Source organism: Aethalodelphis obliquidens, unplaced genomic scaffold (assembly GCF_003676395.1).
Source record: "Aethalodelphis obliquidens isolate GAN/ISIS:26980383/991018 unplaced genomic scaffold, ASM367639v1 scaffold11, whole genome shotgun sequence".
Taxonomy (NCBI): Eukaryota; Metazoa; Chordata; class Mammalia; order Artiodactyla; family Delphinidae; genus Aethalodelphis; species Aethalodelphis obliquidens.
Genome location: NW_020837955.1, coordinates 36,244,776 through 36,266,237, shown reverse-complemented (window position 1 = coordinate 36,266,237; position 21,462 = coordinate 36,244,776). Strand labels below are relative to the sequence as shown.

At 51.3% G+C, this 21,462-nt stretch overlaps 1 protein-coding gene across 16 annotated transcripts in view; it reads right to left on the bottom strand.

Moving 5' to 3' along the window:
• TACC2 (transforming acidic coiled-coil containing protein 2) overlaps positions 1 to 21,462 on the bottom strand; it is a 184,500-nt gene that overhangs the window by 76,166 nt on the left and 86,872 nt on the right. For 12 of the 16 annotated variants that reach the window (XM_027112815.1, XM_027112830.1, XM_027112829.1 and 9 more), the window contains one exon: positions 13,753 to 13,923. The exons of the other annotated variants lie outside the window; for them this stretch is intronic. In XM_027112815.1, the coding sequence (XP_026968616.1) occupies positions 13,753 to 13,923 (171 nt within the window). The remainder of the gene's footprint in view (positions 1 to 13,752; positions 13,924 to 21,462) is intronic. 16 annotated transcript variants of the gene reach the window in all.

Below are 21,462 nucleotides of genomic sequence, written 5' to 3'. Positions count from 1 at the left end.
TCCCCCCACCTGGCTCTGGCTGGCTCCAAAACCCCCAAGTCTTGCTTGGGCTCCTGGGCGGCGTCATCGAAGGCTACTAGAGAAGGATTTCGTCTCCTTTTGGTTCATGAGGTTTGGGGGCCCACCTGGGAACTGACCATCCATCCCATTCTGAGCTCCAAACACAGACCCACGACTGAATTAAGGTGGAACCTCTGATGTGTAAATTGAAAACTCTTCCCCAGGTTCCCAGCATTTCTTTACCCCACAGCGCCGTCAGCCTAAAATGCATCTAAATCGTGGCCAAAAGAAAAATTAAATGGAAACAAAACTCAAAGCGTTTTGAAACGTCCTCCAACACACTGAGTGTTTTCTAAAACTGTGGCCAGGGGTGTCTGGATGGGTACTTTTGAGGCTGCGGCTCCTGAGCAGTTCTAGAGCTTCATGGTGGGCTGACTTTCCTCTGCTGACAGTTAAGATCAGTGTCAAACAAAGAGCCAGAAAGTCAAAATCGTTTCCCGGGATGCAGCAACATGAAATTTCCAGGAAACACTGAGAAGGTTTACTTTCTCGAATTTATATGAAAATAGCTAATGATGTGTCAGTCTCGCAGGGAAGGCGACTGTCAGGGGCTGGCCTGGTGGGGCTTGCTGTAGAAAGCACCTCCCAGGAAGCTGTCACTCACTGTCGTGCGGCGTGTCATCTGGTGGCAGGGATTCTCAGACTTGTTCATCCTGTCATTCTTGGCACCCCGAGGGTTTGTTTCTTTGTCAGAAAACAGACCTCTTGGGCCACATACGCAGCTGGGATTCCAAAGAACCTGACCACGTGGAGCTGAAAACTTCATAAGCACTAACTTAGACTTCATCTTTTGAGGAAAGTGACCCCTTCCCTGGGCACTGAGGGTATGTATGGCCTTCAGCCAAACTCAGCACTAGGAAAATACATGGGAAAAAAATGAGAAACCACAACTAGAACTCATCTGCTAACTTTTATTTTTCATGACACGTGAAAGCACAGACCCTTCCAAGTGTCCAGATCTTTAACCGGTAGGGATTTGCTGCAATAACAAGAGAGGGCTTTGAAATGAGAAGGGAGTTCAACTCCTGACTTCTCCCTCCTTTGCTGTGTGGCCTTGAGGCAATCGCTTGACCATGCTGAACCACTGCTTCCTCAGCTGGCAAAAGTGAGGAAGCATCTATTTTGCAGGGTATTGGGAATATTAAATTATATGTATGAAAGCCTGAGACTAGGACTGTAATTGCTGCTTGAGTGGTGCTAATTTTCTTTCCTTCTTTATAAGAAACGTTTTCCCCTAAGTATAGCACCACGTGGGAAATGAGGAGGCATTACAGTGAAGTGCTTTTATTTAGAATCCCAACAATCATAAACTTATGACCTAGTGACACTTCACTTAGTAGGCTGACACCATCTCAGTGATGTTAAAAACATGACCAAAAACCAGGGGGAAAGCAAATACAACCTGGAAGCCCTTGAGGTCGATGCAACTGAAATCCGTGCATTACTAGTTTCTGTGATGAACTTCCGGAAGAACTTCTCAGACCCTCATTTAAGACAGTTGATGCTTACTTTACACACAATTTGAAACAAGCTGGGGAACTTCTCTGGTGGTCCAGTGGTTAAGACTTCACGCTTCCACTGCAGAGGGCACGGGTTTGATCCCTGATCAGGGAACTAGAATCCCGCATGCTGCGCAGCATGGCCAAAAAAATAAATAAATAAATAAATAAAATAAAACAAGCTTGGTTAGCTAGTAATTCTGCCTACAGAAAAAAAGGAGAACTTAAAAAAAATGGGGAGGGAGACTGATTAGAGAGGAAAAGGGCTGCTCTCCCTAAGAACCCAACCATGCCTGCACCCTCATCTCAGACTTCCAGCCTCCAGAACTGTGAGAAATCAATGTTTTTGTGTAAGCCACCTGGCCCAAGTTATTTTTATTATAGCAGCCCAAGCTGACCAACCAAGATGGACTGCTTAAGATACACTTCTAGGACTAAGAACGACTAACAAAAAGGGAAAAGATTAAAAAACAAATCAAAACAAAAAAAACTACCCAAGTTAGACCAAGGAAATTCGAAAAAACAGCAGTCCAGGGCCATTTAAGCCCGCTTAAATGCTCCGTAGACCCCAGGCTCTGGTTATCCACAGGAACTGCTGATGACACAGACACCACCCGCTATGCCGCATGCCTGCCTGCTTACTCCCCCCCCTTCCTCCCTTCCTTCCTCGGCCACTCCACCCCAAATCATGCCCAGGAGGTAAAATCATGGGTTTATACAATAAGAAAGCACAGATTCCATCCAAAATTATTACAATGCAAGCAATTAGCATTGCAATCACACATTCCCTAGTGAAGTCAAACCTGCACTGAGCGCCCACTTGGGCCAGACCTTTGGCTGAAGCCGAGGCTCCATCAGTCCCAACAGTCCCATCAGTCCCCTCTGCTTAGTCCCAGCCTTCCTTCCCGGAAGTGCTGCCTTCCAACGGCCCGGCTGCCCCTCCCTCCCTCCCTTACTGCCTCTTCACACCCACCCCACACTCCAGACTCTACCTGCCTGCACCTGGCCACTCTGTGAGATGCAGAGGCTGCTACAGCAGAGCACTTCCTCTCTCCACCAAACCAGTGATGCCCAATGTTTCTAACCATGGCCCTCATGAGACCTGAACTCCTCCCCCTCTGCTCTGGATCAGAGCATGCATATTCTACAACGCTAAAGGTCGGCTAAGCCCACTCAGATGGGCTCCACTGCCAACCCTCCTACTGATGTCCCCAAGACATCCTAGAAACCTGGATAAATCAAGGAATGCACCCATCATCTCTAGATCAATTAGTAATTCCACATATATCAGTGCATTTAGCATGTGCCTGATGAGTCTATTCTCAGGTTACTTACTGACACATACAGAAAGATCAGCAAACCTGCTAAATCCCTGTAATTGAGGGATAAGATACATGGTACAGACTCTTAAATCCCATTAGGGTCCAAGGGACCGAGCCACAGTCAGAAAGGGCGAGTAATTTGAAGCACCTCTGACACCCCAAGAAAAACACACTTGAGCGGCTTCATCTTTGCCTCCAGCCTTGGGGAAGTCTCCAGTTGCCATAGCAACAACACTCTCCAAACAAGACCAGTGGACCCCTGCGCTGCTAATTAGCCCAAGCACACTGGCTAAAGGAAACCAGGTCAGATCACAGAAAAATCCATCTGGCGAGCACGAATAATGTCAATACAGACGGAGAATGGGCCTGGGCAAGATCCTATTTCTTCAAGTCTCTGGCCTTCACCGTCACGGTGGGGACCAGAGCGAGGCTGCACAAAAGCATGTGGACCGCCCACCTTTAGGCAGGGTCCCGGCTCTGCAGTGCCATCACCACCCGCTTGCAACTTGTTCCTTCATCTCAAGCCTGGAAGGTCCTGCCCCACAACCCACAGCTCCAGCCAGCCTGTCGCTCACTGCCTTTCCTAAGACTCTAAGAGCTGGGAGCCGTTTGATTTCAGGCCCTCGTTCAGCAGCCATATGTGAATAGGAGCCTGATACCAGCAAAGCCGACCGGCGTACAGGACCAGGCTGCGGGTCACGACCGGCGTGCAGGACCAGGCTGCGGGGTCACGACCGGCGTGCAGGACCAGGCTGCGGGTCACGACCGGCGTGCAGGACCAGGCTGCGGGTCACGACCGGCGTGCAGGACCGGGCTGCAGGGTCACGACCGGCGTGCAGGACCGGGCTGCGGGGTCACGACCGGCGTGCAGGACCGGGCTGCGGGTCACGACCGGCGTGCAGGACCGGCCTGCGGGTCACGACCGGCGTGCTGCCGATGCTTCCCCACCAGGCTTTACAGAGCAGGGCTCCATTTTCCTGGGCTTTTGGAGATACAGCTTTAACGTCCCACAGCCTCGCTCCATAAGTTGTCCACTGCCTTCGGGAAGAAGTCCCAGTTCTATATTCCGGCCCTGATCCTGACACTGGCTCCACCCTGCATTCGAGCAGGGCCAGGGTCCCCGCTGTGACCTCAAGCCGAGGAGACGCTCCTCCCCAACCTCTCCAGCTCCCCCAATTCCTCCTGTGCGTCAGGGCCCAGCTCCCGGCCAGCTTGTAGGAGGGGTGAGTCTCCTCCAGCCCACAGACTTCTTTCTCCCCATTCTCTACCGCGGGCAGATTTACGCCTGGCGCTTTCTCGCCTCATCAGAGTCTCGCTTTATCCGTGTGTCTGTGTTTGGTGTCCACGCTCTCCGGCCTGCCGTGTGCCCCACGCTCAGCGAGAGCTTCATAAACCTACACGGTGTGAAACCTCAGAGGATGTGGGAACAGGTCCTGGCAAAAGTCTTCAGTCTTATGGTAAATAGAGAAAAGGTAGAAGATGGTGGGGTTCCTTCATTTCCAGGGCCACAGGGATTCTGATCATCTTCTATACTCCAACATTAGATCTCACATGCTCACCCTGCAGAGTCTCGAGTGGTTTACTTGGGCTGAAGAGCAGGCTCAGGTAAAACCTCACCTTTTCCAAGGTTCTCTCTCTCTCTCTTTGAAAAGGGCTGATCTTCTATGCCTTTCTCACCGCCTTCACCACAGGTACACCTGAGATCGTTCAAAGTTCCTTGCAAGCAAGGACCACCCCAAAGGCTACTCTTCATGGGGAAAAAAATTCCTTTCAATTCTTTTAGGATAGAAGGTGAAGGTTGAGGATTTTACTGTTAGACCCAGGAAGGCAAGCCAAAATGTACTAGAAAAGGAATCAGTAAAGCGAGATAAGGGCGACTTCCCTGGTGGTCCCGTCTTGCAATGCAGGGGATGTCCGTTCAATCCCTGGTCCAGTAACTAAGATCCCACATGCTCCAGGGCAAATAAGCCCGAGTACCGCAACTACTGATCCCGCACGCCACAACTACGGAGCCCATGTGCTCTGGAGCCCGCACACCACAACTAGAGAGAAGCCCGCACACCGCAACTAAGACCCGACACAGCCCAAAAATAAATAAATAAAATAAATATTAAAAAAAAGAGAGAGCGATAAGACTCACTTTTATTTCAAAATTAAGGATTCAGGATACATTTTTAATCTTTGATTCCTACAAGAAGGAAGGAAAGCAGGCTAACCCTAAAACCCAGGGCTATGCAAAAATGAGGATAGCATTGAGTTGAGAAGTCTCATCACGTGTGCAAAGGAAATCAGTAACACGAACACCACATCCCAGAAGACTAAACAAGATCCTTAAAATCCCTCTTTCTTTACCAAATAAATTCAGCTCTTTTGAGATGGAAATGGTAGAAGACACTCTTGAGATAACATTTTAGAAAATACATCCTACCTAATCTCAAAAAGGACTCAAGCTTGCAATGCAAGACAGCAAAAGAATTTTGAAAGAAAAGATGGCTAAAAGCCTGAGGGACTGAGGTTATCCCGAAAGTACTTACCTAAACCCTGGTTGGAGTAAGCTGCAAGTTTGGCTCTACGTTTCCCAGCAGCCAAAGAGAAAAGGGAAACAATCATTTTCAGTTACACAATTCATAAAACCCAGCAGATGTTTTTTTTAAAAAGGCCATTCCACGGATAAGCAGCTTTTTGCGTGACTGACATTCTCAACATGTTCTTTCCTATGGGTTCTCCATCAGGAAACAGGGTATATGGTGGATAATGCCTTCAACAATATCCTTCCACCAACACAACATTCAATTTCATATGGCAACTTCAGCAAACATATCAGCCCCTACTTAGCTCCTCTAACAATCAATAAAATCAGAAGTTCCTGGAGGATATATTTCCAGTTGCCCCATCCTGCAGAGAGGGTCCCCCCCATCCACGCTCCCACAGTAACAAGGTTACAATAAGGCGAAGCAAAGGTCAGCCTTGGAAGATGTTCATCAACAAAGCAACCACTTCTGGACTCAGTTGTCCCTCAAATACTCCTCCTGGCTTCACAAGTTCTTGCCAGTTGTCTCTCGTTGATTGTGGGGAAATATACAACACCAACTGCAAAGGAAACTGCAAACCTAGCAGAAGCTGCAGAACACCATGAAGTGAATGAATCTGATCCTGAGGAACGGCTCAAAAGCCACCCAAACCTGTTGAGATAATGGTGATCTGTGAACAACCGAAGAGGAGAAACTCACAAAGATGAGGAAGAAGGTAGCTTCGAGGAGAGGACATCAAAGAAGGGAGAGAGCCCTTCAGAAAACAGTTGAAGCATTTATGTTAAAGTGACTGTGTAGTTGAGCTGCAGGAGTCAAGTGTGAAGTGAAGAATATGCAAGTCTGAAAATCTGCCAGAAAAACGTAGCCAAAATTCTTTGTTCATGCTAAGCACAAACATATGGTTATCATTAAAGTCCACATTTTGTTAAATATTAATCATTCTCATAATTTTTTCATTACTTTTTTCAAGATCAAGTCCCAATTAAACATTTTTCCCACTATTACCGTAAAAGTTTGATTCAACAAGTGGATTCATTTCAAGTGGCCTTTCTCAAGGAACAATTTTCTTTAGATAATCTGCACCCCTTACTGTAACTACTTTAACAACTAGGTTTAAGATCACAGGCAAAACCAAACACGGAGACATTTGGCCAAAGAAAACACCGACCTCCAGAGTTCAAGCTTCTTCTAAGAAATAGTCAAGTTTCATTCAAACCTGGGAAGAGAGAACCGACTGACTGGGGTCAAAAACGTAACCAGTGAAATCCATCTTTCCTCTCGGAGAACTGTTTCCAAGAAGAACAGAAAATTGCAAAAGCACTATGAAAACATTTCAGTCCTTGTTAAAAGAGCTAAAATATTGTATTTGATTTGACTGTTGTGTTAATCTATTGAGTTCCTCTAGAGCTTAAGCCTACTGGTTTTAGAGGTTACCAGGAATAAGAGACCTTTTAAAGAGAACATTCAAGTGTAAACAGAGATGGAATCTCCCAGCTGTCAAAATGGACAGTGAAGCTGGTTTCTGAAGCCAGATTGGAGAAACAGGTTGAGAACTGCAGGTTCCACCCATCTGGACTGAGAGAGGGTTCTCTGTAGTGGCCCCGAAGTGGCCGTTCAGTGTGGAAATGCTTCCAAGATGAAAATGCAAAAGAGCACGTGCAGAAGCTCTAAAACTCGTGGCCCTTCCTTCGTTGGGTCCTTGTGACGTCCGCTGCCCCAGAGCAGAGGCCAGTTCAGGAAGGTGGCCGGTTGTCAGCTGGTCTGGAGTAAATGTCTTCCCATGCCTGACTAGCAGTGACACAGAGCCTGACACGGGGTTGTCCTACTTATGAGCGGAGCGGTGAAAACCAGGCGCTGAGTCCCAGAACTGCTGACTCAAGGCTCTGTGATAGAACAGAAATCCAGAACAGCTGGGCCAGAAATAGCAACCATGCGCGTCTACTGATAGCTAATTAGCATAACATCTGAGGGCAGTGACTGAATGAGTGTGAGTGTGAGTGGGGGGGGGCATGTGTGTGCGCACATGTGTGCTACCAAACCCTAAATATATTTCCTTCTTTTCATAACCATCCCATAGACCCTATCTATGTAACCCACTAGGCACCCTGCCTAACTGTCACTGGATGCAATTACCTTATAACTTAGTGCCTGAGGAAAAGGGATTATTTTTCCCAAATACCCGGATGTTTTAGGAATTGATCTGTCCATGGGAAGACAATCTTGCCGTGACAGCAGACTGACCCAATTCCTGCCCCATCCCTCTGACCCTAAGAAAATGTGCGAGAGGCGTCACCAGGTCTCGTGACAGCTTTCAGAGGCTGGTGGCTTATAAAAGTTCAGTGCTGAATACGTGTATGGTATATTCACATTTTTTTGCATCTCTTTAAGCCATTAATGCAGAAAAAGATGAAGGGGTCCTACTTTATGTCAACATTTCCCTGGGGCAGTAATTGTCCAGCCTGGGAACATGCCTCTGGTCCCCTAGCATTGGGGACAGCAAGGTGTGGCTCCCTGGTTTCTGGGAGGTCCACATCGCCCTCCAGAGGGGTCTGCTCTGACCCTTTCAAACTAGGGTAGCCGCCCCCCAGTACCCCCAGCATCCAGTTTCTCCTTACAAAGCAGAGGTTTGGGCCAGGTCGGCTCCTGGAGGGCTGAGGCCATGCCCCCCATATGCCCCACGAAATGCCCAATGCCGGGGACACAGAGACCCTCCTGAAATGCAAAAATCTAAAATTATAAAGTGGCAGCCAACCTAACATGGGGTCCGGGGCACCACTGGGAATGGAAGGCAGGCTCCCGGGCCTCACGCTGCCCTGACACCTCCCACACCCCCAGAGCTGGGCTGGGGACTTCCATCCAGGCCTTCACTGGCCCCTCAAAGCTCCACGCACACCCTGCTCCTCTCTGGACCCCAAATCAGGTCAGAATCCCTTCCAGCTTTGGAGGAATCTCCCAACTGCACCCCAATAAGCAGGGCCAGGGGAGCCCTGCCTGGCGGCCCACTCTCCTTCTGTCTCCCCCCAGAAATGGGAAAAAGAATTTGAGGGCTGGGACTTCCCTGGTGGCGCAGTGGTTAAGAATCCGCCTGCCAGTGCAGGAGACATGGGTTCGAGCCCTGGTCTGGGAAGATCCCACATGTCGCGGAGCAACTAAGCCTGTGTGCCACAACTACTGAGCCCCTGAGACTCTGCTCTGGAGCCCGTGAGCCACAACTACTGAAGCCCGCGCGCCTGGAGCCCATGCCCTGCAACAAGAGAAGCTACCACAATGAGAAGCCCGCGCACCACAACGAAGAGTAGCCCCCGCTCACCGCAAATAGAGAAAGCTCGCGCGCAGCAATGAAGACCCAACGCAGCCTAAAATAAAAAATAATAAATAAATTAAAATAAAAAAAAAAGAATTTGAGAGCTGGGGTCATGGGTCCCGCCTGCTCTGTACTGGCTCCGCCCAGAGTGAGGAGGCCACCATTTACTGAACTGTGTTTGGAGAACAGAGTGACGGGCTTCCTCGCTGTGCTCCTGGGGCTGAAGCCAGCCAGGTGGAGCTTCCAGACACGCCTGCCTGCAAACACTGGGAAGCTCAGCAGCCCCCAAACACTGGTGCCTGTTCATGAGACTGGCCGAGAGCCGGAGGCCCAGGTCAGACAGCCTCTGCTCGTCCCGCCAGGACTGTGATGCTCAGCAACCCATCCACGCCCAGGGCTGCCACAAGAAGTGGGTCTGACAGGCAGGAGAGGGAGCGAAATGAAACGTGTTCACATAAACGGATGAACGAGGCCAGATGAGACCCCAGGCTGCTCAGTGCAGCATCTCATCACCAGAGAGTCTCAGCATCAGCAACCCCAAGGATGGTCCTGACCCCACCTACGAAATTAACCACTGAGCTGTGAGTGGGCAAACGGCCTGGCTCTGTGTGCGAGGATGTGCGGTATTTCTCGAGGGGTTCACTCCCCTGAGCTGTGCGCGAGGATGTGCGGTATTTCTCGAGGGGTTCACTTCTCTGAGCTGGCAGGAGAAGCGTACCACCCTAGAGGCCAGGGAGAAGGTCTCCTCATTCCCTCTCCCGCCAGGAAAAGCTCTCAAGTCTGGGAGAGGTGCTGACAGAGAGACAGGAGCATTTGAGGGCTGCCCCCGGTGGGCCGAACATCCCACCAGAAACCGTGGTGAGCCCAGGCCACCTGCCTCTCCCCAGACCCCAGGCTGCATTCAGGGTGGTGTGTCTCAGGGTGGTTGTCCCCTGGCCTTCCTGCACCAACACGGAACCAGCTCCTCCTTGCAAGAAGTTCAGCTGCTTCCCCCGTCTCATTCCTTCTGGGTCGTCCAGGCAGCCGCTGGCCAGGTTTCCAAGTTACCGATTCCTTAGGGACCGCCATCCCCAGCAGGCAGAGTGGGAGGTCAGCTCTGATGTTTGCTGAGGTTCACGTCTGCCTGCCCCACGTGCCAACACAGCAGGCTCTTTGCCATAAGCCCCCCGAGGTCCAAAACCCCTGGTCAGCTGTGGCTGCCTTTGCAAGAGTGAGGGCTTTCGACTTGCATTCCTGGAAATTCTTTATCTTCAGATTCCCTGTCTGGCTCCAGCCTCTTAAAGCTCAGTTAATCGCCACATAATGCTCTCCAAACAGCTTTAGTAGGTCAGGGTGTCTGCTGAGCACAAACGCCACAGACCGGCAGGGCTGAAGGAACGAGGAAGGCCTGTCAGAGCTCTGCCACCTTGGTGGACAGTGTCCCTCCCAGGACACCCCCTTTGCTGCGGCCAGGGTTGGGAAGCAGAGAAACGAAGCCCCCTCTCCTCCCCACGGACTCTCTCAAAGTCACATCTGTTCTCCCCAAGGCTTGTGGCCTAAAGATTACCAGTGGACATGGGGGAGGGGGGAGGGTGGGAAAACTCCGGGAGAAAAGCCATTTGCACTGGAAACGTGGGATTATGTCATCATTTCCACAGCAGCCATCAGAAGCAGGGGGAGGCTGCAGGAAGTCACCCAGCATGCTTGCAAGAACAGAACATCTGTCGATTCTGTAATAAGATGTGCCCTGGGCTTTCTTTGCTAAGACACCAGGTCTCACTGCCCCACTGCTCTCCCCTCCAAGCCCAAAGAGGGGAAGACAAAGCCATAGATGTCAGGGGCACTGCAGTCACCTGGGCATGGTGAAAACACACAGAGGGCATAACTGCTCCAACAAGAGAGGCCTGGCTGGAGATGGGCACTGATGGAGGATGCATCTCCAAATCATGAGACCAACAGGGACCTCAGACTCTGGCCCAGACCTGGCGAATAACCACCTCCATTTCAGTGAAATGAAATTTTCATTTGTACATTTTCGAAACTTGCTTCGCAAACTTCCAAGGACCCGCCAGAGGGAAAAAGACAGCCGCGTTGAAAAGAGCAGCCATGGAGAGACACTGGAGCTGGCCAACACCCTGAAGCCACAGCTGAGGGTGTACTTAGGGCGATGGGACCACAGCTGTCCCTGGTCCTGTCCAGTCCGCTGGGCCAGGACAGGGAGCCTCAAGGTCTGGGGGCCCTGATCAGTCCTGAAACCACTCCTGCCCTGCCAAGCAGCTGGAGACATCTTTTAAAAATGCAAATCTGCTCAGATCTCTGCCTGCCTCAGGGCTTCTGGACTTTCTTCAAATAAAGCCCTAGGAGCCAATGGCCCAATGGCCGAAAAGCTGGAACAATCTGAGCGACCAAATAAAGTAGTATTGTATTATAACCCAAAGTATAAAATCGATACCCGCGAGTCCATACGGATATAAATAAATGACTGAATAAGTTAATAAATGGAGGAGAAGAGACAAATCTCCCATGCAGAAGAATTCCAAAAAATTTATGTAGATACTCCCCCTAAAAGAGGGGACACAACTCCCCAGTCCTGACATGTGCCCCTAGTGACTTCCTTCCAAAGAGGACAGTATGGAAAAGGGGACAAAAGAGAAACCTGACAGTGGAGAAATCTGACAAACACGACCCCAGCCAAGCGATCAAGGTCAACGGGAACAGTCATAAAACACGTTGACGGTAAGGAGCCTTGATAGGATGTGATGAAAACGGCACTTTACCTCTGTGATCTTCCTCCCCAAACCCGTAACTCTACTCCAATCATGAGGAAAACATCAGACGAATCCCAGCTAAGGGACATTCGACAAAGTACCTGACAGTCCTCCTCAGAACTGTCAAGGTCATCAAGAACAAGAGAGTCTGAGGAACAGTCACAGCCAAGAGGCGCTAAGGAGACGTAAAGACTAAATGCCATGTCGCATCTTGGATGGGGTCCTGGGACAGAAAAAGGACCTTAGGGAAAAGGTAAGGAAATCGGAATAAACTGTGGACTTTAGTTAATAACAATGTGTCAATATTGGTTCATGAATTGCATCAAATGAACCACGCTACTGTTGAGAGGTTAATAGTAGGGCAACTGTGTGCTTGGGTAAATGGGTACTCTTGATACTACTGTCTTGATTTTTTTTGGTAAGTCTAAAACTATTCTTAAAAGAAATTTATTAATCGAATAAAATTCTACCGAGAAAAAAAAATAAAGCCCCCATGAGCCACGGTGTGCCAACCACCGGCCCCTGACCACTGTGCTACCCCCCCCTTCCCTTCTCTGCCTGCCCCAGCCTCAACGGGACCTCTTCAGTTTTGCTCCCTTCTCTTTCCTCAAGGTTTCTGCAGATGCTGTTCCCTCCCCTGCCCGTGTGTAGTTAAGTCCACTGAGCCTTCAGTTCCCAGCTTAGAAGTTGCCTCCCCCCGGAAGCCCTCGGGGACAAGGGACCGACAGAGAGGCAGGCAGACCTCAAGAGATAATGGGCAAGGAAGAGCGTCTGCTCCATGGAGTATTGTCCAGATAAGAGAGATTCAGGTCGAGCTCCATCCCCACCTCCTCATCACTGCGTGTTCTAGAACCACATCTGCACACAACGAGCCTCCTCTCCCCTGATTCCTCTGTTACTTCCGGACACTGGCTTGGCAGGTGATCATCAATGCGTTGGCCACCCCTCGTACTCTCACTCTCTCCTTCAGCTTAGCTTTGGGCACCTCTGTGCCTCCCCAGTAGCAGGACTCTGAGGCCACGGGCTTCCCCTTCTCAACACACCCAGGTGTGTTTAGCTCTCCACAAGAAAAGACTATCTGAAAATGCTCTGTAGAGGACTTAATAGCTAAGCAGAATAGTTTCTAATCAGAACCAGCCGTTTGCATAGAAACAGGAGTTCTGAATACTTGCTGTGATGATTAATTTTAAGTGCTGTCTTGGCCATTGTACTCAGATATCTGGTCAGTGTAGATGTTGCTGTGAAGGTATTTTTTTAGATGAGAGTAACATTTAAATCAGTAGACTTTAAGTAAAGCAGATTACCCCCCATACTGTGGGTGAGCCTCGCCCACTCAGTTGAAGGCTTTAAGAGACAAAGACTGAGGTCCCCCAAGGAAGAGGGAGTTCTGCCAGCAGACGGCCTTTGGACTCCAGCTACAGCATCAGTTCGTCCCCAGGCCTCCAGCCTGTTGGCCTGCATTGCAGTTTTTGGATTTGCCAGTCTCCACATTTTCATGAGCCAATTCCTTCAAATAAATTTCTCTCTAAACAGGCAGACCTCCGAGGTAATACAAGTATGGTTCCAGGCCACCACAATAAAGCGAATATCACAATAAAGTGAGTCACACGAAGTTTTTGGTTTCCCAATGCATATAAAAGTTACTTTTACACTATACTGTAGACTATTGTGTGCAATCGTATTATGTCTAAAGAAACCATTGTACATACCTTAATTAAAAAATACTTTATTGCTAACAAATGCTAACCGTCATCTGAGCCTTCAGTGAGTCATAATCTTTTTGCAATAGTAACATCAAAGATCACCGATCACAGATCACCATGACAAATATACTAATGAGAAAGTCTGAAATATTGCGAGAATTCTCAAAATGTGACACAGAGACACGACGGGAGCAAATGTCGGGAAAATGGAGCCAACAGACTTGCTCAATTCAGGGTTGCCACAAGCCTTCAATTTGTAAAAAACTCAACATCTGCAAAGTGCAATAAAACAAATTATGCCTGTATATGTGTATATATATCCCACTGGTTCTGTTTCTCTGGAGAACGCCAAGTAATACACCAATACTCACACAGGACGTCCCCTTTGTTACATGGAGAGCTTGCTAGCATGGATAAACTTCAGATCAACTACAGCCCAAACAATCACACGTGGCATCACGGGTCCAAACTGTCAACGCCTTCTTGGCGCCATCCTAAATGCAGCTCCCCAGGGCCTAAGGGACAGAGACCACCAGGCCCCTCCTCTCTGGGGCCAGCGGCTTGGAAGGAGAGCTTTGTACAATACCTGCTTAAGTCCTTGGCTAGACCTTGGCAGGAGGGAATGGAAGCTTCGACTCCATCACCAGCTGGAGTGGAAGGCAAAGATGCGTGTCCATCACCAGCTGGGGCGGAAGGCAGAGATGTGTGTTCTGAGGCCGGGGGAGTGAGATCCGCACGGGCAGCAGCTGGGTGGGTGCTGGGGACACAAAGGGAGAATTATTCCCAGCGGAACTCGGCTCCTTTATGGCACATTCATCAGGCCCGCTCACCCCTCCCAACCCAGTCACGCACATGGCGTTGGGTATTTAAAGACCCAGCACACTGCTGCCCCAGGCTCCCCACCGGGTTCCCCAGGCCTCTGCTTAGACACAGTCGGGGTGCACCTTCCAGTGCAGCAGCCCCCAGGCCAGGCTGTGAATTCCGCCCCCCCCCCCCCTTAGGCTGCAGCAGAACCCAGGCTGCAGGCAGCTCGGGTGTCAGAACACTCTGAGTTATCTTGTTTGAGTTTTGTTTGGGGGAAGGGAATTTCATATGATCGTTTCTCATCACTTTTTAATAAGCAGTGAAACTCTGGGAGTTGAAAACTAAAATACAATTTTGCAAACTCCCCAGGATTTCCCCCAAAACTCTGAGGCTGAGAAAAGTCAAGGTGAAGAGGCTGATGTGTAACCAAGGAACCTGCACCAGGAACTTGCCGGGATCCCTCTTCCCTGGGGAAGGATTCCCAGAGCACAGCCCTGTCCCTGGTTTAATGGGTGAGTGCCCCCTGCTGGACATCCAGGGAAAGGCTGGGAGTGCAGGGAGGCCCCCAGCAGGAGGGAAGGAAGCAGGGGCTTCCCTGGTGGCTCCGTGGTTTGGAGTCCGCCTGCCGATGCAGGGGACGCGGGTTCGTGCCCCGGTCCGGGAGGATCCTGCGTGCTGCGGAGTGGCTGGGCCCGTGAGCCATGGCCGCTGAGCCTGCGCGTCTGGAGCCTGTGCTCGCGCGTCTGCAGCCTGTGCTCGGCAACGGGAGAGACCACAACAGTGAGGGATCTAGCTTACCGCAAAAAAAAAAAAAAAGGAGGGAAGGCAGGAAGGACGGCCACCTGCAGACACACCCTTGGAGCCAAAAGGCACCAGGCTTGGAGCTCAAAAGAGGTTCTGATCTTCCCCTTTGGCAAAAGCAAGACTTGAGATGCCGTCCACAGACTTCCAGGGCGGGTTAGCCCTCCCAGCCTCTCCGGCTGTCCGCACTGCTGTCCACACTGTGTGACTCAGTACCGAGAGCCTGAAACCCAGCCAGAGGTCGAATCTGGGGTTACGAGTTTCACAGCCTCATGCTGGGGACTCATTGCTTCCCTGTGGGCGTGAGCTCCTGCTGGCAGCTCCCGCACTGCAGGAAGGTAGGACGTTAGGGTTTCCAGGTTTCCGTGTCAAGGGTGTCCTGCTAATCTCCACCTCCTCCGCGTCCCCTGCGAGGCTGGCTTCCCAGCCTGGAGGACGGCTGCCACGGGCACTGCACACCCAGTACAGCGAAAGAACTCTCAGTCTAGCCCCAAATCCCTGTCGCAGCTCTCAGCAGGTCTTGCAGGGCCGGGCTTCTGCCCCGCGCCTTGCCCCACAGTCCTCACCCTCACCTGCTCTGCTCTGACCAGCCGGGCCCCCCTCCCCAGGTTCCCACAGCACTGGCTGCCCCTGCTGTCTCCTGGCCTTGGAAGCCCCCCTCCTCCCCGGGCCAGCAATTCCTCCGCTGCCCGCGTCCTGGCTTGGCCTTCACTATTCCGCAGCTACGAAAACAGCAGTAGCTCGCCCCTGCTGGTGCAAATGTCCGGGTTGGCTCTGTCCTAGGTGCCTGAGCCTGTGAGTCCGGGCCTGTGTTAAATGCTTCACATACGTGACCTCGGGAAGCGCCACAACAGCCTTTGAGTCAGATGTCACCACCCTCACTTTACAGAGATCAAAGCCGAGGCTCGGAGAGGCGAGGTCACACAGCGAGTAGGCGGGGGAGCCAGGATGGGAACCCAGGCTCTGAATCCTTAGCACTGCGTGACTCAGCACCGAGAGCCTGAAACCCAACCAGAGGTCGAAGCTGGGGTCCAGCTCCATGCCCGCTTTCTAACGGACCCCCTAGCACATACCCGGAAGCCCCCAGCTCCTCCTCGGTGACTCCCATCACCTGGGACTTGAAGACCACGAGGGAGACCGAACTCCCTGAGGACAGGGGCTTTATCTCTCAGATTCACCCCAGCAGCCCAACATCCAGCCAGGCCACCCACAGTGGGCACTTGGACAGGCAGAGGGAGAGCCGGGGACGGGGCGGGGGGAGTCCCGAATGGCTACGACCAAACTGGGTTCAGGGAGCAGAGACAGAGCTGGAACCACATGACCTTCTCCCCTGGGCCTCATGGAAACTAGGAGCAAAACAGAGCAGAGAGTAATGATCCTGGCTAAGCCCAGAGCAAGGCAATCCACACGTGAACAAAAATTACAATGAGCTCGTGGGCAGAACCGGCAAAAGTGCGAAGTGGGTTTACAGATGGCACGATGCCTTGGCTGTTCAAACTGCTGTTTGTCACAACATGGACAGTGGCTGAAATAACATTTTTCGTAAAGAGATGACTCAAACGAATAATGAAAACTATGGAGGGCTGTTAAGCTCCTTAAGAAAGCCATTTTCACACTCTGGAAAGCTACATTTATTCTTATCCATAAGCAGTGAACAGGCCACTTACAAACTCAAGCCTTTAGTCTAAAATTTGCTTTCGAAAGAAATTACACTGGCCGAGCCCCTTCCTCTGCACACCCCCTGAAGATTTTATTTAATTTAATGCAAACAGAATAGGTGACACAGTTCGTGGACACAACTCCATCAAAGTGCAAGGAAAGGTTTCTGTCTTTGAAAACCCTGGCAGAAGGGAGGAGCTGTGGCCTCAGAACAAGGCCAACCCCACGGGGAAGCACAGTGACAGTCACACTGTGACGAGGATGCCTCGAGGCTGACCGCATCCCCCCACCCCTGAGAACACCCTGTGGTCCCCTCAGCTCTTCAGCCTGGAGACCGGATGCCTGCCCCCTCCACCCTTCACTTGGTTGGCACCCAGACCACCAGGGCCACACCCTTCCGGCGCTGGCCTGTTCCCATCAGCTGAAGGCACCAAACAAATGACTCAACAGCTCTTTTAAGAACGATGGCGCCCCTCCCTCCTGGTCTGCAGGCTGCCCTTGGTCCAACCCCAGAGGCGGGGAGGTCAGGCCCCAACAGGGAAAGCTTCAGTGACTCACGACCGAAGCTCTGACACACGGGCACCTACAGATGCCTCCCGGCCCCACAGAACTCCCGCTGTCCCCTCCTAACCCTCCTCCTCCCCCAAATTTCTCCCCAGCTTGGCTAGTGGCCCCACCAGCTGTCCAGGCCCTGGACCAGAAGTTGAGACTGTCCTTGACTCTCCTCGTTCTCTCGCCCCATCATCGCCCCTCCATGCTGAGTCACATCCCTTGTCCTTCCAGAATCTGTCCCCTTTGTCCTGCTGGTCCAGGCCTGCAGCCTCTCTGAGCAGGGCTCCTGCACATCCACCCCCCAACACACACACAGACACCAGGATGTCCCAACTCGAGTTCTGATCAGGTCCTTTCTTTTTTTTTTTTTTTTTTGCGGTACGCGGGTCTCTCACTGTTGTGGCCTCTCCCGTTGCGGAGCACAGGTTCCGGAAGCACAGGCTCAGCGGCCATGGCTCACAGGCCCAGCCGCTCCGTGGCATGTGGGATCCTCCTGGACTGGGGCACGAACCCGTGTCCCCTGCATCGGCAGGCGGACTCTCAACCACTGTGCCACCAGGGAAGCCCTGATCAGGTCCTTTCATTGCCTGAAGCCCTCCCCCACCTTCCACGCCTTACACCTGATGGAATACAGGTGAAACTCCCAGACCTCGCAAGCTGGGGCTCCCGGAACCCAGCTCTGTCCCCTCCCGGGTTTGTCCTCCTGTTGCCCTGACCCCACCAAGCCAGTCTCCAGGGGCTCCTGGCAGTTTTTTGCCTCTGTGTCTTTGCTCAAGCAGACCCTGCCCCTGAATCCCCACCTACCTCTCTCAGGCCCCCTCCTAGCCCACCCCATAATCATCCTGCAGTGTCACCCAAACAAGGAAGCTCCCCCCGTCCCCGGCAGGGGTAACGATGCCCACCCTGCATTGCCAGGCTGAACTGGGCCTGGCTTCTGCATATGCTGTCGTTTTCTGCTAACACGTCCTCTTCTCCTACTAGAGACTCAGCCACTGTGGTCTCTCCAGCCCCCAGCACGGGGCCTGGCCCGGAACAAGTGTGCAACACATGGCAGCTCCTTCCCTCCCGCCCCCGGCCTCCCAAACATGCAGGCCACCGACAATGGGACAACTGTCCTATCTTCTTGGAATCTCAGAGTCCAACCGTCTTGAGGTGGGACCAGCAACATAAGCTGCAGGAATGCAAATGAAAGCAAAGTGGAAACGCAAGGCCCCGTGTGCCTAAAATATAAGAATTTCAGGAGGGTGACGACAGCAGCGTGCTGAACCGAGCACGGGGCCCTTCTGAGCACAGGGCCCTGGGCGACTGCCCAGGTCACATGCCCATGAAGTCAGCCCTCGTTCCAGACCCCGAGGGGAAGCTTCCATAGGGCCCCTCCAAGGCCCCCTGAGCTGCCAGAGGGCCTTGTTGCTGGAGCAGATAACCAGGTCGGCCTCCCTTGCCAGCTCCTGTCCACTCAAGTCTCCCGTGAGCAGCAGTGACTTGTCTTAGAGACGTTATTCTCAGGGAGTCGGGCCCTTTCCAATGCCCAGTACCACTCCCAGCCCTCAGTGGGAACCCATGGGCAGCTGTCAAGCCCAGCACAGAGCGGGGCAGAGGTCTGAGATGGGGTCCACATCTGCATTCTCAGTTGGTTTCTTTTTTTTCTTTTTGGCCATGCCACGTGGCATGTGGGATCTTAGTTTCCCGACCAGAGTTCGAACCCGTGCCCCCGGCACTGGAAGCGCGGAGTCCTAACCCCTGGACCGCCAAGGAATTCCCCTCAGTTGGCTTCTGCAAGGCACTTACATTCACTTGCCCTTGATCTCCTCCCCTATAAAATGGGCCAGGAATAGGGCTGCAAAGACCCTTCTAGTTGTAAAAGTCCACTAATCCCTTTTCCCATGTAAGGAGTTAATCAGTGTCTCTTATGGAATAACAAAGAAGCTGAATTCAAATTCATGTAAAGTATTTGTATTTTTGGAAGATGAAGGAAATGTTGATTTAATTTAAGCCTTTTATTTTTTAAGGGAAGAGCTGACCAAAAAAAAGGGCAAATAAACTCACCATACTTTCAGCAGACAGAAATGGCATGTCGATCAAGGCATTCTTTCCTGCGAGGCCCAGCTGGACAAGACCTCTGAATCCTTCTCAACACAGATCCCTAAGGAACCACTACTAACGGGTCAGAGTTTGCCATCCCTGATTCAGTACCTCACCAAGGTCGTCACTAACAACAACTGGTCCCATTAACTGTTTGGATGCAGTCGCCACCCACACGAGACCTGAGAAACACAGAGCATGCTGCTTCAGGGCTGGCACTCAGCCCGACAGTCCTCCAAGCCCAGCTGTAGTGAGATGCCGTCACCAGCTGTTGTCTCTTGACACCCTGTTCAGGGCTTTTGAGTCCTTCTTGGCGGATCCCCCACTGAACTGATAGCAGGTTTCATTTCAGAGATCGGAGAGAGTTGCCAAATTAAGCCCCTGTCTAAGGACAAACACCAGAGTGACCCTGGCTGTCATGGGAGTGTGATAACGGCCCCCAAGATACAAGCCGAGCATATCACGTCCTGTCGGGCCAGATGGGCGAGAGCATCTTATCTCCTATTTCACATCACCATCTGGAAGGTATTAACACAATAGCCCTTCCTCACAGGCCCCCTTGATTTTTTTCTTCCTGAATCCCCAAGTGCGCACGATCACGTAATAGGGCAAGAGCTAAGGCCAAAGACTCAGCTCAGGCTGAAAGTGAGATGCAAGCCAGAGAAAGAAAAGCGCTTTGAAATTGCTGGTTTGGAGAGCTACGTTCGGTCGACAGGAGCACCGGATCATCAGTCCCACCGAGGCCTGGGGTTTGATAAGAGGAGTCTCCGAGATGGGAGATCCTGCATCACCCTCCTCCGAGATGCAGCCGCCGAGAAGCAACAAAGCCTGAATCAGAAAGTGCCCGGAGAGGCTGGCAAACTGGCTGGCAACTCAAGACAGGCACATCAGGTGATCTCTAGTCGCGAGGGAGATATTCCAGCCTGTGAAGAGCAGCCCACTTGAGAGTATAAATGCCACCGACCTTCAGATGTCTGGCCGTAGGCTGGCTCTGCACAGTTAACCCTGAACAGGCTTGTCGGTTCCTTCCCAGCACACTCATACCCTTTTCACAGAGCGAGTCTGTGCTCAGAGGACAGAGATGACTTTTAAGCTTGGCAGACGCAAAACTTAATCAGGAAGGAAAATATTAACTAAAGGAAAAGTCATAAATACCATCCCAAAACTACACGAGGCTTTGATCTGGGTTGGGTCATCCAGCACATTGATTCCCACCACTGTCTCTCCCAGTTCCTTGCATCCTCTTCCCAGGTGCAAGATTCCTTGCGTGCCTTGACGGTCCTTGGTAACAGAGAATGCAGAGCTGAGGATACCGAGGACAAAAGGAAACTGATCTCAGATATCCAAGATTTAACTATTTATCCAGAAAGTCAAACCTACCTACTATAAGGTACAACCTACATAAAGGTATAACCTACATAAAGCAACTCCAGAACCATGAAAAACCAAGCCACGAACAAAATCCTGTGCTAGTTTGAACCCTACGAAGCTGTCAATATTTTGACAATTGCCAATGTGGCGATTCCTGTGCTTCAACCTAACAGTAGCCACCTGGACGCTGGAAACGCAAAGGTTCTGAACAGATATATAGGCGCATCCCAACTGGCTCAGCCTGCCAGGTACTGGTTATGTAACTCTATCTCATGAGCACGTACCTTCATTCAACATGTGCCTTTTAAATGGTACAAAGGAATTCGGTTATTCAGAGAAGACTTTCTGGTGATCCCTTTTCTAAGTTAAAACAACAGCGCCCCCACTTTATCCCTCGGTTTTTAACAAGGCGCTTGCTTAAATCAAGGTTCGGCTAACCTTTCTGAAGCAGTTGAACCCACCCACGCACACCCATAGCAGAAAGACAAAAAAAACGTATTGTGCAAACAGATGAAACCAAAAGAAACCACAGGATTTGGAGCAAGAGGAAAAACAGAAGCTGTAAGTCAGTGTGAATTCCCTGTGCTTTCAACTCTGGAAAATTCTGAATTTGGAAACTCTAGTGAGATGATCGCGCTGAGCAGGGGCTATCCCCTACTCCTGGCTCTTTGGTCAGAAAGTTCAGCCGCCAGCTGCTGGGTCAGGCGTTTCCTACCCTGAGGAGCCATTAACAGCCAGACAGGTGAGGAGAAGAGCATCTGGACACGCTGCTTTACCCAGTGGTTCTCCGATTGTGGACTCCAGACCAGCAGTAGCAGCGGCATCCGGGAACTTGTTAAAAAGGCAAAACCCTGGGTGCCTCCTCAGACCTCCTGAATCAGACACTCTGGGGATGGGGCAGCCATCTGGGCTGGAAGTGGGTTATTTTGAGGCATGCTAACGTTTGGACCCCATGGACGTGAGTCAGGTGAGTAGTTTTCCAGCTGTGTCCACGGGAGACCTCAAGGTCTAAAGAGACCCCTCAGCC